The sequence below is a fragment of the Varanus komodoensis genome, unplaced genomic scaffold (genome assembly GCF_004798865.1).
Source record: "Varanus komodoensis strain SLA01 unplaced genomic scaffold, ASM479886v1 scaffold34_1, whole genome shotgun sequence".
Classification (NCBI taxonomy): Eukaryota; Metazoa; Chordata; class Lepidosauria; order Squamata; family Varanidae; genus Varanus; species Varanus komodoensis.
Genome location: NW_025335854.1, coordinates 6,672,775 through 6,688,207, shown reverse-complemented (window position 1 = coordinate 6,688,207; position 15,433 = coordinate 6,672,775). Strand labels below are relative to the sequence as shown.

Genomic DNA, 15,433 nt, shown 5'->3' with positions numbered 1-15,433 from the left:
CTTTCTCCACTTTGTAGACGGTTTGTGTGGAATTTCTTCCGACTGGAGAACGAGCACCTGAACAACTGTGGTGAGTTCCGAGCTGTCCGGGACATCTCGGTGGCCCCGCTGAATGCAGACGACCAGACCCTGCTTGAACAGATGATGGATCAGGAGGACGGTGTCCGAAACCGCCAGAAAAACCGGGCCTGGAAACGTAGCCAGAGCGTATCTTTGCATAGACCACGTCTCGCTTCACAGTACGTGTTTGTTGCTCTGTCGTGCAAGTTTTTGCTTTGAAAAGAGCCGCATATGGCTGAACAAGCCCAGGACTGTATTGGCTTGTACCTGATGGATATGCCATGCCAGCAGCAGATCAAACCCCCCCGCCCACTGAAGTCTTCTGCACATGCCTCAGACCTGTTCTAGAGGGTTGGAGGAGCCTCCAGACCAGGCCTGGGGCTGCGTGGCTGCAGCACAAGGACGGGGAAGATGCGCTGCAAGCAGGCGTCTGCTGGTGCAGCTTTCGTTTTCACTCCGTGACCGAGTTCTCGTGATTCTAGAACTTGCCATGGGGGACAAGCCGTTGGGGGTGGGGTGTCATGCCCTGCAAGCCTGGGTGGAGTCCAGACGCCTGGCCGTTTGTGGATAACAAGCCACCCTGACAACCCGTGGCTTGTTGTACGGGTTGTTGGATCCACAGCGGGTTGTGGTGGCACATAAGCTTGAGCAACTGCCCCATCACGAGTCCAGTGACATGGCTGCTCATGCTGCGCTCGCCCAGTGCCAGCCACCCCCCCAGTGCCCACCACCAGACAAGACAGCGGAGCAGTCACTGCTGGCTCGGCGCCCGCACTGCAGTTGGTGGCCCCTTGTCACTCACTCACAGCCTTTTCTCCCTCCCCACCTTTTTTTTGCTGAATTCCAAGTCAGTAGCCAGTTGCAGCCCCTCCGGAGTGCGCCAGCAGCCTATCGAAGGGGCTCTCACTGGTTCATCACCGCTTGTGTGTGCATCTTTTGAAATGTACCCCAAAGGTGTACAGTTTTCTCAATTAAAAATGCATTCAGACTTGCACAGGTTTGCACTTGCATGCCTTTCTGGGCCGATAATGGGCAGTCTCACCTGGATAATGTCCTGAGAGGTATCTGCTATCAAAGTGCAGCAGGCAGCCATCCAAAGAGTCTGCAAAAAGGTTAATTCTTTAAAGCAGGGTAGCCAGTAGATAAGCCCCTTTGTGGTGAGAACCTGTACCATTTTTTGGCTCTTCCCAAGTCTTATCAGTGCCCTGCATCTTCTTCACAGGAGAGCAGCTTCTTTTGTACATTGGTATTTTTGACAAAGCTAATCGGGGTCTTTTCATGGGCACATGGGCATATGCATATGTCCCTGTCAAAGAGCTGCTTTAAAAGAGAGCCTGTATTTTCACAGCTGTCAAGGCTTCACACTCTTGCAGCAGAAGCAGCACATACTTTCCTGAGCACCTGGCATCTTGGGAAAAGGTGGAAAAGATGCGGGACACTGAGAAGACTCTGGTCCAGCCAAAACGGCTGATGAACTTGCAGTACATTGGTGGATCTGCTGGCCACTCCCATTCATGAGCATTTGCAGGGAAAAAGAAAATGAAGAGGCAGTTTGCAGTAATTGCTCTGAAAAGGGAGATGGGGTTAATATCTTTCTTTTCCGAGAGGTAGGAAAGTGTTGAAAAGGTGGAAGAGATTGAGAAGCGTCAGTTCAACCCTTAACGTTGAGAGAATTGGGTTGCCAAAAGGATGAAAATGCCCCACCCACTTTTTGTGCACCTCTTGATCTTTTTTTTTGCCCTCCACTTGTGCCTCTTCATTGCCAGCTGCGCACTCGGCCCCCAGCAACTGTGCACAAGCCAGCCGATACGCAGTCGCCCCTTCTCCTCCTCTTGGCAGCTAGAACAGGCAAAGACATTGGCAGGACTACTCATATCAGGTAGCTGTAAGTCTGCAGTTGCAAAGGGCCAGCGACAACAAAAATTAAAACATGCACACAGTTGACAGGGGCCAGGAAAAACAACTTCCCACGTGTGCTTTTTTAAGGCTTTGAGAATCTAAAAGAAAACAGAAAAAAAAAATGAAAAGCAAATGAAAAGTGGTAACAGTTGGAATGTGGAGGGAGGGACAAGACAGTTTACGTCAGGAAGGACTCTGGAATTTATGCCAGAATTGGATAAATTCTGAGGTGGAAAGAGGGGGAGAGCAACTCACACTAAGCCAAGCATATATCAGGCACACTATGGGATGTTCAGCGAACAACCCACCCACCCTGGTTTATTCACCAGCTAGGCTTATGTGAACCTGTCCATAACAACACTTTTATATAGTTAAGGCTGTAGGCCTGATCGTTCAAGTGCACACTTCAGAATTCTGACACAAAACGTGTCAAACCAGTGAGACTTCTATTGCAGCAAACACCATGGTAAAAGTTTACTGGTTACCTGCTTCAGAAATCATAGAGCTGGTCATAATTGGCTATATACTTCATAAGTAATTCCTCACCATGGCAAAACGAGTACCTTTAGCCGTTTCAGAGATCTAAACAATTAAGTTTCTGCACTGTAATCCCTGTCGCCTAGACTATAAGGTGAGAGGCTTGAATGATTCCTGGGGTAGGCCTTCCCCAGCAAAGGCAAGGCTTCTAAGGAAAGGCCTAAAAATCCACATGTGCAGAGCTTAGCCTGACCTTGAAAGCTTTGTTGGGAAAGTCCTGTTACATGGATCCAGGCGTGGACCAGTCAGGATCAGTCCAAGCCATCTGGCAACCCGGCGTGCTCAACGATTATTTGCAATCCATCGCCAACAAGAATTCGTGTTCTCTGTAAAGCAGAGCAGGACTTTTCACGACAGCACAAATTGAAGAGCTGAGAGTCCAGACTGAGTGGAGAGTCCCCGTGAAGAATGCTGCAGGAGGCTCAGAAAGGAGCAAGTCCAAGCAGAGTTTCTGGGGCAGCGAAGGCATGAATGTTCCTAACAAAGGCTTGCAGTCTGGGCATTGACTTAAAAGCAAAGGAGGAGTCTTCTTCCTGGACAAGGGGGTCGTGTCCCACCCATGAGGCCCCCTGCCTTAACAGGATGCCCCCCTTCTGACTCCCAGGGCAGAGGCTTCAACTTGTGTGACACCTGCATCTCCCCGCCCCTTTTTGTCAGGCGCTCACAGAGGAGATGCCAGCGCCCTCCCAGGACCAAGCTGAACTTGGCAGCTGGACAGGAGTAACTTGATTGCAACCTGCTTCCACCTGAGAGTGCTGACTGTAGAGATGAGCTCACACTGGTTCTGGCGGTTGTGTAGTTTCCCAGTCACCAGAGCCAAATATATTTAGATCTGGCCAGGTTCACCTCCACACAGGTACAATGTCAGATGTGGTTGTAGAGATGAGACGGGCACAAAGGGCAGTGGTCTGGGAGAAGTGGTCCTGCTTTCCTCTCACGATGACAGCCTCATACCTGGGGCATAGAGAATGCTAAAAAGATGGAAGGAGGAAGTACTGCAGGTATTAAGTGCTACTCAGAGTACTCTAAGTCTGATGAGCATCTTATGGTCTGGTTAGAGCATTTTCTCTTTGGAGCAACACTGAATTCATGAATGCCTCAACTTCTGTGTCACTGGTTGGTCTGGTGAGCTTTCCTTGTATTGGCGGTTGCCCAGCAGAGGGTGCAGCTAACTTGCCGCATCGCATCTGTTCCCGAAAGATTCATTTGCAGCGCTGGAAGGACTCTGCTTCTATCTTAGGCCCCGCTTATGTGTGGCAACATTTTTTTTCTCTTCAGCATCTTAATATTGTGTCTTAATATTATGTTTTCCCAGATCCAAGTCTCGTGACACCAAGGTGTTAATAGAAGACACAGACGATGAAGCAAACACATGAAACACCCACAGAGCCATGCTCTGTGCCCCTTGTGATCTCTTCTTTACTACCTTCCCCACACCCACCCCTAACCAATCCAACCTCTGGCATAGTTCCAGCTGAAAACAGGAGAAAAATCTGAACACACTTTCTGAGCTCTTCCGGACCGGATCCTATGGACTCCAACAAGCTCACTGTGTTTTCTCTTTTTTTTCTCTCTCTCTCTCTCTCCTGGTTTTAATTTGATTTCTTGTTTTTAAAATAAAAAATGTAACTTCATTTTGCCAATCAGAAGGACATTTAAGGAAGGATCTGTCTTAAAAGATTGTTTACAATCTCCAAAAGGACATATAATCTGGATGAAGAAGCATCATCGGGACTCCCTCATGGGTCTCTACCGAGAACTCACTCAGTCTCTGCTCACTCCAGTTTTGACTGGTTGAAACTGGACCTGCATTTTTAACTCTGGCTCGCGCTCTGGTTTTTGGTGTTTTCCTTCATATCCAGCGCCAAGGCACTGGCTGCACTTGCCGGGAAAGTGCACTTAGAGCAGTACCTTCATTCACGAAGCTACTTTTTAATTTGATGTAACTTTCTTATAATTTTTTGGAAATATGATGTATTTGTTGCACATAGTTTTCACATTATTTATGATAGTTAACAACCATATGAAAATGGTTTTGAGTCCTGTGCAATGGAGGTGGTAACTCTCTAAAAACAAGGCAAACGGTGGGGGAAGGGGGATGTTGATCCCGGATCTCTCTTGCTGCGTGGTTAAGCCCTTCAAAATACCTCTTTGATGAGAGAACTTGCACCGGTTTAACCTAGCTTGTTTCTTCTTCTGTTTGATTTATTTTAAACCAAAGTTTCTCTAGTGGGTTTTACTTGCTGCTGCTGCTGCTGCTGCTGCTGGTCCCTCAGACACCTGGGCACCTTCCTTAGCCAGATCATCTTTGTGTATTGTAGCTGCGCAGAAATAGTGCAAACAGTGCGCCTCAGTATTCCAATGGAGCGAGGTTCGTTAGAACTAATCCCGTGAAGTTCTTCAGACACCCATGCAACCCCCACTTCGTTTGTAGCTTAAGGACAGTTTTCATTTAATGAGTTGAGTCTCTAGGACAGCCCCACAGGAGCTCCTGTATTGTTCCGTTTACTTCAGCTAGATCATAGAGAGAAAACGTGAGGAAATAGCCTGCCGTGCTGGGGATAAAAGATGAAGCTTTCATCAGTCCATGGGGGGGCGGTCAGGCAGACGCACGAACGCTTGTCATAGCTGGGAGCTAGTCTCCAGTGCAACTGAGGAAGTTAGTATTGCAATAGAAAGGGCTCTTTATTTTATTTTTTAATAATAAAAAAAACTTTTGCCTTACTTTGGCAAAGACTCGTCTGACAATCACTGGCCAAGAACATCCTCAGGTTAGCTTTTGTTTTTAATTATTTTTAACCTATCTACCCCGGATCCTAATTTTCCAGCGTAGTGCTAGGCCTGACTTTTACAAGCATTATGAATGGCACTGCTAATTGGACTTGGTAGATGGTCACACTGCTTAGCAATTTCTTTAGAAAAGATCACCAGCTTGATTTAAAGGAGAAAAAAAGACATGTTGGCTCCAGAGCCCGTAGGATAGAGCAGCATGAATGTCTAAGATGACCATACCCACCCCTCGTAGTCGCAAGCTTTTGTTGTGTAAGCCAAGCATTTGTGCTTAATGTTAGCAAACAAAGTTTTATTTGTGCTCTGTTACACCGTGTGTGCATATGTGAGGTCAACACCGTGTAGTGGGAAAAGCTACTTCAGGTTTCCTTTTCTCTGTCTCTAATCCAGGGCTTCACAGCATGGACTGTGATGTGTCTTTATTAGGCTTTCTGGTAGAAATGTCTTAGTTAATTTCTCCTGTGGAGCCTTCTTGGGTTTGCAGAGCAGAGACACACTTCTAAGCAAAGAGGATCCCTTTCACCTCTTTCCTTCATGGTCATAGTTCATTATCATGTCCCAACTTAGTTCATAATCATGTATTTCTTTCCCTCATATTTTCCAAGCCTTTCACAAGATTTATTTTGTAGGGCAACTGTGGCTTTAGTATGCGTAATGTGCCTGTAGCCCTGAGGAACTGGAGACCAACATCTGTTCTTAAATGTAGCAAAATAATTCAGCAGAAAACATTGAGTGCAAAACCAATCCTTGGACAGGCAAGATAGCCATGGAGTGTGTCTTTGGGCTGCAGCCCCTTGCACTGTCAGGAGACCTGCTGAAGAACAACTACAGGAAAATTAAAATGGAAGACCTGGAGAAACTTTTTGGTGGCGGTACAAAACTTGGAGCTGTGCACTATCAGTGCTTCTGGCCTGCGACAAGAGCCACTTGTCACTAATAAGAAAGAATCTGAGCGACAGAATCTTAAAGCCCAGGTACCGCCAAGTGAGCCATGCCTTTTTCTCAGACAAGATATGATGTGTCCGCAATTAAGAAACGATTAAGATACTGAAAGAGTTCTTGTTTCGTTCATTAATTCCAAGGGCTTTTTGTATTTTGTTCATGAAAATAATAGATTTTATAAGCAGCGTTCTGGTTGGTAACTGCTAATCACTGGTGAGATAATGGCAACTATTTGTACATTTCGATAAGCTGAATGGAGTGAATGAATCAACCTGCCCACCTGATCCCAGTCTGAACAAATCAGGTGTCACCTTCCACATGGTATGCACTGCTGGAAATATTGATACAGGCTGTAAAGGTGGAATGTGGCAGAGCAATTGGACTTAATGAGGGCTGGGCCGAAGGAGCAGTGGCAAATCTCAGCAGCCAGTGAACTCGAGGGGGTGAACAGAAAGGCCACCGCTGAAGACAGCTGGTGGATACGCACAGGGCAGAAAGGGGTGTCGGAGAAGCATAATTTGCCTTCGTTTGTATGCAGAGCTTAGTGTGTTTTGTCGCAGTGTCACCTCTGGTGAAACAGGTTTGTGAGGAATTAAAAAATAGGGAAAGAATGCTTACCAGAGACGAGCGTAGGATGGCGTGTGTACGCTGCAGGCAACAATACCTGCTTCGTTCCACCATTGACACACTGGAAAAGCAGCTGTGGTCTCCAGCTTTGCGACACTTTGCAAGCCGGGATGCACTGCTGGTTTAGCCCTGATGTCCGGGGGAGCGCTTCCAATTCTTGTGGGCCCCACATTGTTCTTTGATTCAGAATTACAGAGGAGCAATCATCATGCTCCAACATGGATGCAGTTCTTAACCAAAAATAAACAAGACTGCTATCAGAGCTTGACATGGTGGTTTTACCATGAAACTCCACGCTCTTTGGATTGCAACTATCTCCAGGGAGCTTGGCTATTCCATTCTAATGTGGATGGTCCAAAGAATGGATGTTTTAGTATTGAATAACATGTTTTCCTTAATGTAACCTGAAGTAGGGACTTACTCTCGCAACAATACTGAGAGTCATCTGTTCCAGAGTTATTCTCAAACCTATGGGCAAGATCCTCAGGTTTCTAGAAATGAGTCACTCCAGTTTCTGAAAATGCTTTGAAAACATAATTCCTATATTTTTAGTGTGGATGGTCAATGCAGATTTGGAATCCATCCTATAATGATCTCTCTTACGACTAGAAAAACAGTATTCCTTGAATCCCTTGAAAGGCTTCAAACAGGAAGGTGGAATATTGGGCCAGCCCCAAGACAGTTTTCTGGCGTGAAAGCGAGGAAGAAGGCCATTGCCATAGCTGGTGGTTCGAAAGAGGGTTTTTGCTTTGGGTATGTACCCTCATTCTACTTCTGGTATGCAACTTTTACAAGTTTTTATGGTCATTTTCTCTAAAACCTGTTAGATCTGAGTTAACAGTGGGACAAAAGAAAAGAATGAGAACTGCATGGAAAGCAACACCTCTCTGAAAGCCCTTCCAACTATCTTAGAGGAAAGCAGGATGGCAGCTTTTGCCCTCTGCCAAGAAGGTTGCAGACCCCTCTTCTGTGAGGATGCACAGAAATGCCCTGCTACTTTTGTTTTCCTTTTTGAAAGACGTTGCCTCCTATCTTAGGTTTGAACACACTCTGGAGGAAAGTGTGTTTTGTCTCCAGCAAAAGGAATGCTACTGCTTTCTGTCCTCTATGATAGTTGCCAGGTTTCAGAAAGCACTAAGAATTGAAGAAATATTTGGATAATCCTTTCATACCTTGCTTACTATGTTTAATGTTTGTGACTGGCACAAGCAAGTGGGTACCTCAGGAAGATAGTCAGCTTTTAGAATGATGCTGGAAGTTCAATCCTATATTCAGATGCTGTTCTGTGCTTCTCTAGGTGCAGGAATGACTCACTAGCGTGAGTTAGGCTGAACTTCCCTTTGACACTGAGGACAATCCCAACCTGAAGGAAGGTGCAGTGGGGGGAGGGTTCTTTATCCAGATCAGTTCCTTTCAGACTGTTCTTAGGAACCCTGGCTCTCCTGGAGACCAGAGGTCCTCTCTGCAATCAATAACAGCAGGCACACTTCCATGAAGAACATGTCTCCATAATTATTCGTGTCATGTACTGCTGCTGAGCAGTGTTATATGTTAGAGTGAGGCCAAGGGCTGGGCCAGCACCGTATGTAAACCGTAATCCTAAGAATGTGGTGTGCAGGAGCCCCTTAGCTGTGAGGTTCCCTGGGAAGTAAGACGACTGAAAGCCACTGATCCAGACGCACCTCTCTAAAAGGTGCAGCGGATCCACTCGTGATCCAGGTTTGCTTCATGGTGCCATTCCCGCACGCCGTTCCCCTCGCATGGAAACCTGGCCAGTGAGGACCACGGTTTTTCACTGCAGCTAGTCTTCTAGAGGCGAGATAATTCAGCTGGGGCAGGTAGATTTGTGCCCAACATAAATTTCGCATGACAATCCCATGAAAGTAATGAAGAAAGCCAAAGCTGCTAAGGTATGAATTGAGATGCCTGGATGTTAGGCCCTACTAAAACTGAGGGTCACGCCTCTGGTGTTCGCCAACAGTGGGGCAGAAGGCAGGCTGTGAACGCACTACGCCACTGTCCTGTTGTGTGGCTTGCCCAGGTAAGGCAGCCCTTACCTCTTCTAAGCGGCCAAAGTACAACAGCTGAGCTGGATCAGGCCACCACATCTGGAACCCTTCCTTTTTTTTCATCTTCCGCAAACAGTTGCTTGACTATGCTACAGAAGGAATCATTTTGCCTTAAACAAGCATTGGAGTTCTTGGCTCTTCCAGTTCCTGAAACAGGAGGAAGTTCTCTTTGGGTCAGGAAAGGAAGGATTATCTCTGTGCCGCTAATACCGTATCAAATTCTGACATTTCCTGAGTGGAGGGTGCATCCTTCGGTAAATTCTGCTCTTAGTCTCATACGTTCTTGATGCTGGGAATCCACTCCTTCCTTTCCTTTGCTCGCACTGCCAGAGCAGACGGGGGCAAGGGGAACTGCCGGGTTGAGAACGAGGCCAGGAGAAGCGATCCCTCTTGTGTCTGCGCAGGCCACACGGTGGGCCTTTTTGCATTCTGAACCATAGATCCCCTCCGCCCTGTTTCGCCTTCCACTTCATTCCGCGTGGTTTCCTCTGGTGGTGGCGGTGGCAGCGCTGGACTTGCCTCTCCACGCTCGCCTTCGCCCTGCCGCTGTCTTGGACCTCGTCCTCTTTCCCATTCCTTTCCAGTGTGTTGGTCTCAGTAATGATTATATACTATGGAGCCCCGAGCTGTAGGTGTCAAAAGTAACTATGCGATGTGATTTAGTCCTCTTGTGGTGCTTCTCTCTTTACTTTCTTCCTTTCTCTATCCCCTTCTCCACTCTTCTTTGGGCTCAGTGGAAAAGGTGAGGACAAAGACTTGCTGCTTGCTTGGACTTAACGATGGTGTTTCCGTGATTGCGCTACTCGCTGTCTCCTCCTCCCTTCCCCCCCCCCCCCCCCCCCCCCCCCCCCCCATGGATATAAGACTTTTCTGAAGTGTGGAATTAACTTTCTTGATAAGTAGGTTTAAAATGCACAATGTGGTACTGTTTCATAGTTCCTAGATGGTTGTATAAAAAAGTTAATGTGGTTTGTGTTTTTAAAAGGGCAACAAGTGATTGGTTTATTAATCTGTCTTTTTCATTATTACAAGCATTGTTTTCCAATGACTTCTTGCCTGTTTTGTTGTTCTGGACTTCACATGAGCCCCAGCTGTGCAATTTCATTCTTGAACACAGAGGCATTGGGCATGATCTACATGGGAACGGATGTTTCTGGACCAAGCCCTACGTAGTTGGAATAAGACTTGCACAAGACATGCACATTTCCAAACACAGTTCTGTGAATTCAGAAGACTCTGCGCACACACGCACACCCCAATAATGATTCACCATGTGTGGGGTTTTTAACAAAATGTTGGTAAGGTTAAATTCTGAGGTTTTGAGCTGACACATTTTGCATTTCGTGAATGCTGTTCACATAACCTTTGAATCCAGCATGCCTCATGGGAGGAGCCACGTGACTTAGCACACCAATGTACTTTGGCAATATCTTCTCCCAAGACGTAGTAGCTGAGAACTGGCTCCAAAAACCTTTGATCAACATATTCTTTCTGCTTTTGTTTACTAGCATTTGTTTACTAGCATAGCTAGTTCTGAGCTTCATTCATACTTATTCTATTGCACTTTTCAAACACCAAAATCCTGCAGTGCCTATATTTTGGCAAAGAACTTGGAGTTCTTAGTGAAGGTTAAACGTTAAATCATAACTGATTCTTAAATATAGTGTATACCAAAGATTACATTTGCCTAGTACATGTGAAAGCTGGACAGTGAAGAAAGCTAAAAGGAAGAAAATTACTGCATTTGAAACATGGTGCTGGAGGAGAGCTTTACAAATATCCTGGACTGACAGATGAAAAAGTGAGTCCTACCTAGATCAAGTCAAGCCAAAACTTTCCGGGGAAGCAAAAACGACAAAAATGAGGCGCATCATGAGAAGGCCTATCATGCTAGGCAAAGTTGAAGGCAGAAGAAGAGAGAATGAAATATAAGATGGATTGATTCCATAAAGGAAGTTGCAGGCTTGAGTTTACAGAAACGAAGCAGGGTGGGAAGCACAGGCCCTCTTGGAGGGTATCCATTCATAAGGCCACAGTAAGTTGGCGATGATGGCACAGAACAGCAAAATCTATGTAAACACAAGCGCAACAACGTGGTGTTTGGGAATGTGCGTACAGACACCTGTCGGAAGCAGGGACAGGCTTTGGCTCCCTCAAACGTGGCGCATGACATAGCACTCGGTGCAAACAGAACCCCTTCCAAGAGCTGGGCCAGGACGCCATTCTCGCCTTGGCTTGCTCCTTTAATAAAGCAGCCATTCACGCTCCTCAGCACGCACTGGGCACAGGAGGCAAACCGGAAGCAGCAGCAGAGCAGTTGGATCTGGTGGTCCGTTGAAATCCTTTGGGGGAATTGTGTGGCTAGCAAGGTAACTGGGTCCCAAGCTGTAGTGACGCCGCAGAAAAATGCCTCGAAGCAGCCCCGGGTGCACAAGACCTCCAACCTGCAGCTCGGGCTGGAAGCGTCCCCATGGGCACAGTGGGACATAACCTGTAGCATGGCAGCGTTCACCCCATGAAACAGACCGTGGACTCGCTTGCCATTTGAATCAATCTGGAGTGGCCCCAGGGAGCAGAGCTGGCCCAAGAAGCACTGACCCTCGAGACCTGACTTTTCACACAGACTCTTCCGCTGCGCAAGCCCAGCTGAAATTAATGCACTCCCCGACCTGCACCTGGCTCTGTCTCCTGAAGCAACCGCTTCCCATTCTTTTAGTGCCACTTTCCCAGAAGATTGGGTCATGGTGGGATTGGTAAATGAAACGTCTAGTCAAGGAAGGCGGAGGTGGACAGTGGGAGTATGTGCTCTCTGCAGCCATCGCTGCTGCAGGAGCGATGGTGGGGAAACGGCCAATTTTATTCCAAAACAAGGTGCACGTGGCAGCATGCTTGGGAACAGAATCACGCTCCCGGGAGCCTGCTGGGAGCACGGTCCGGCTTGCGAACAATGCATGTCCTTCCTGCTCACCTGGTTCCCTCAAAACTTGCAGGGTGGGATGGCCTGGGTGGCAAGTTCAGTGGTGAAGGGGTGTGACTTGCGGTGAGTGTCCAGATGCGGTGCGCAGCCTTCATTTAACACAGGGAGGAAAAACTTCGGTCACTTGGCTAGCTCATGATGGGCACGTTTTAAAACCCCAGTCACCAACCACCGATGCAGCACACTCTGAAAAGCTATCCACAACAAAACTCTCAGGCATTCTGGAGGGCAACGTAGTGTGGGGGCCTGGAGCCCTTTTTGTTCAAGTCTGCATTCCCTGAAGGATAATCTGTTGGCGGCAGCATGCCAGCTGTAGATCAGACCAGAACCAAAAGCAAGCATGCCACTTTTTCTGTCTTTCTGCCATCTGCCTTTTCTTTCTCTCTTTCTTCCTCTCCTTCACTCAGTGGGCTGTGCAAGCACAGTCATAATTTTGCCAAAGCTGGGAACAGATTGGTTACAGAGTCCAAAACTGGGCCGAGGAGCACATGTTACCCTGGGGCCATAAAATGTACTGGATTGTCTTTTACTTTTGTTGCTTCACTAGGGTGATTTTTTTTTACTTCAGCATGATTTAGAATTGTAAAACCACAGAATCATAAAATCATAGCATAGTAGAGTTGGAAGGTACCAGCCAAACAGATGCCTTGGGTGCTTTCTTCTTTTCTAACCGGATGGCAAACTAACGATTTTGACTGTGCCACCTTTAAATGACACAGCAACAGCAGTTCCCAACATTGTCATAATCCTTCACATTAGAATAGCACACATGCCCTATGTCAAAAAATAGCTTCTGCGCGAATTCTAGTAACAAATCAGTTCTTGGTTTTCTTCATCCTGATGAGATTTGCAAAATCTGCTGAGCACCGGAAATTGAAACACTCTATTTTCCTACCACGGCAGTTAGCAAATAGGAAAAAGCATTTCTAATAGCATTTGAGGGGACATCTCTGAACATGCTGGTTCATCGGGGAACATTTTTGGAGCACCCAGCTGGTGGGCAGCACCTCAGCACTGCATTCCTGGTGTGCTAAAGTCAACAGCCATGTATGGGGCAGAGGCGGATTAAAACCATTTCATAATCCCAGCGATTTCCTTTTTTGATCGGGATTATGAAACCAATCATGGATATCAAAAGCTGCAGCTTAACCAGCAACGTGGGACAGATGCCCTGTGGTGATGGGTGCAGCAGACAAAAAATGAAGAACCACAAGAAGGAAGGAAGACGGTTTCCATGTCATTTGGTGGGATTCTTTGCCCTCTCCTCCCATTTCCAGCAATTTGGCTGTTTTACAGTGATGGCTGCTTGGTAGTTATTCAGGTAAGAATTGCTTCTTAAAAACATCCGTATTTTGCTCCATTTACTCCAAAGCCAAGGGCAAGAATGAATATTGCTTGAATTGTTTTTTCTCAGGGATTTGAGAAGGCATGCAGCATTATTTTTGGATCAGAGCTTGTCCGCTGTGGCAAACCTTAAGAACATACTGATGCAGATGTGGCTTTATTGATCCCAGGACTTAAGCAGTAAAATATGTAACTGGTGTTACACAAACATCATTCTCTGGTGTAATCTATACAGTGTTTTAATTCAAAATCGCATTCCTACATAATAGTGTAATAAAATTACCTAATATTGCATAGGGCAATCCCAGTTTTAAAGACAAACATACTTTTAGCCTGCCCTATCCCAGGTTATCTTACACAAAAAAATTAATTTTGGAATTAAAAAACCTATCTTCCCGTATCTTTTCCACTAGACAAGGTGACAACTGACCCTAATATATATCCCACTAGACGTTGTATCAGAATGCAGGAGAAATATGCTAAGCAACATGAACTGGTGATGACCAACTATGATAGTTTTTAGTATGAAATGGTAAGCTTGAGTTTCTATGAGTTTTCGGTAGCCTTCAGTCCACTTTGACACTTGAACAAAATAGAAAGTGGGTCCTAAACAGATATCCTTTGAAATAGGTAGCAGGTCTTTGTTCAAGCAGGTACAGCCATGCTAAGATGAACTGCAGGTATGATTTAGATTCCTTGTGACAAATGCTTGCATTATTATCCCTTGCTTTTTCCAAAGAGTGGTGTGGAGAGATGCTGAGCTTGGAACCAGGACAGCCTTGGTTTTAAATCACGTCTCTGCTATGAGCTTTGTGAAGGGCTAACCCCCCTTCTCCATAAAGCCTTTGGCACACACCCCTAGTTCCCATGGCCTGTGATAACCCAGTCTCTAAGGACGCTCGAGCTCACACATATTCCTCATATTCCTTCCCAGTTTAAGCCTGTCTTCCCCTTACTGTTTCCTCTGCATCACATGTTACCCTGTAAACTCCTTGGGGCAGGGACTTGTCATTGATAGCATCATGTAAGTACTGTAAATAAATAATGATTGCTAGTTTCTCAGCCTCTCCCCAGACCCCAATCTGTAGTATTCCCTACTTCACATGGTAGTTTCAAGGTTCACAAGAAAATGTAGGTGACATGCATGAAACTGCTCAAAGGCACTTGGATAGTTTGTTGGGAACTGCCCAGAGAGCTTGGGCATTATATGAACCATCCTCTTATCTGCGTAGGAGTGAATATAGGATGCTATCCCACCTACCCTGCCATTACTGCAAAAGCAAAGGAGCAATTTTGGGAAAAAGATACCTTTGCCTAGGGTCAGTTACAAGGTGTGTCATCAGCAAAGTATCTGTACAGGTGTCTGAAAAGCTGGATTCTGCCAGGCTCCAACTGGGACAGGGCAGGTTCAATAATGTCTTGCCGTTCATTGTGCCGCTTCTGCTGCTGCCCTGCCATGCCTGCTGGTGACTCGCGTCTTTCCGCTCAGGGGTGCATTGTTCGCTCGTTCTCATTTTGTCAAGGGGGTCAGTCAGGGCTCTTGCCCTCGGCAGCTGGCACCCCTGCTCGGAAGCTGCGTGCCACGGGAGGCCTCCTCTTGCCCCTTTCTGGGGGGCCGGCGGTGGCATGTCTGCCACTGATCCCAACATCCCCAACTTGTTAGCCAAAGACTTTATCTGCTGTCTCTTTTACTGCTGACTTGTCGGTACTTTCTTGCTGTTTTCACAAGCTTATTTATTTATTTAAACTTTCTATAGGCCGTCCAATATCAAAAAAAAGTCTCTGGACGGCTTGTGAGCTGCCTTGACCGTTTTTTCAATCAAAGTAGCATAAGAACAGACGCATTCATTTAAATAATACAATAGCGTGAAATAAACCCCGCTTCAGGCAGTCTGGAGGCGTTTGCAAGCCTGGAAAAGCTCTGCAGGAATCACACCCTCTTGCACACAGGCGTTCCCCCCGCGCATCTTGGAGGGATGCTGCCGGGTCCACAAACGCTCTTCTCCCGCGGGACGCTCCGCTCGCCCCCTCAGAGCCCCCGGGGAAGCTCTGCGGGCCCCCGGGGGCTCTCCCCGATGGCTGAACGCGCCTGAAGTCCTCGCCAGCGGTCTGTGGAAACGGAGTCTCCGCAGACGGGCATTCCTGAGCGGGAGCCAGAGGCCGCCCAGCCTCCTTCTCCCCCCTTTCC

The 15,433-nt window shown here is 46.9% G+C and overlaps 1 protein-coding gene across 1 annotated transcript in view; it reads left to right on the top strand.

Annotated features, from left to right (window-relative positions):
• Window positions 1-9,972, top strand: part of XPR1 (xenotropic and polytropic retrovirus receptor 1) — a 91,141-nt gene extending 81,169 nt beyond the window's left edge. The window contains exons 14-15 of the mRNA XM_044439293.1: window positions 18-239; window positions 3,812-9,972. Coding sequence (XP_044295228.1) covers window positions 18-239; window positions 3,812-3,872 — 283 coding nt within the window. The 3' untranslated portion in view covers window positions 3,873-9,972. The remainder of the gene's footprint in view (window positions 1-17; window positions 240-3,811) is intronic.
• The last annotated feature ends 5,461 nt before the right edge of the window (window positions 9,973-15,433 follow it).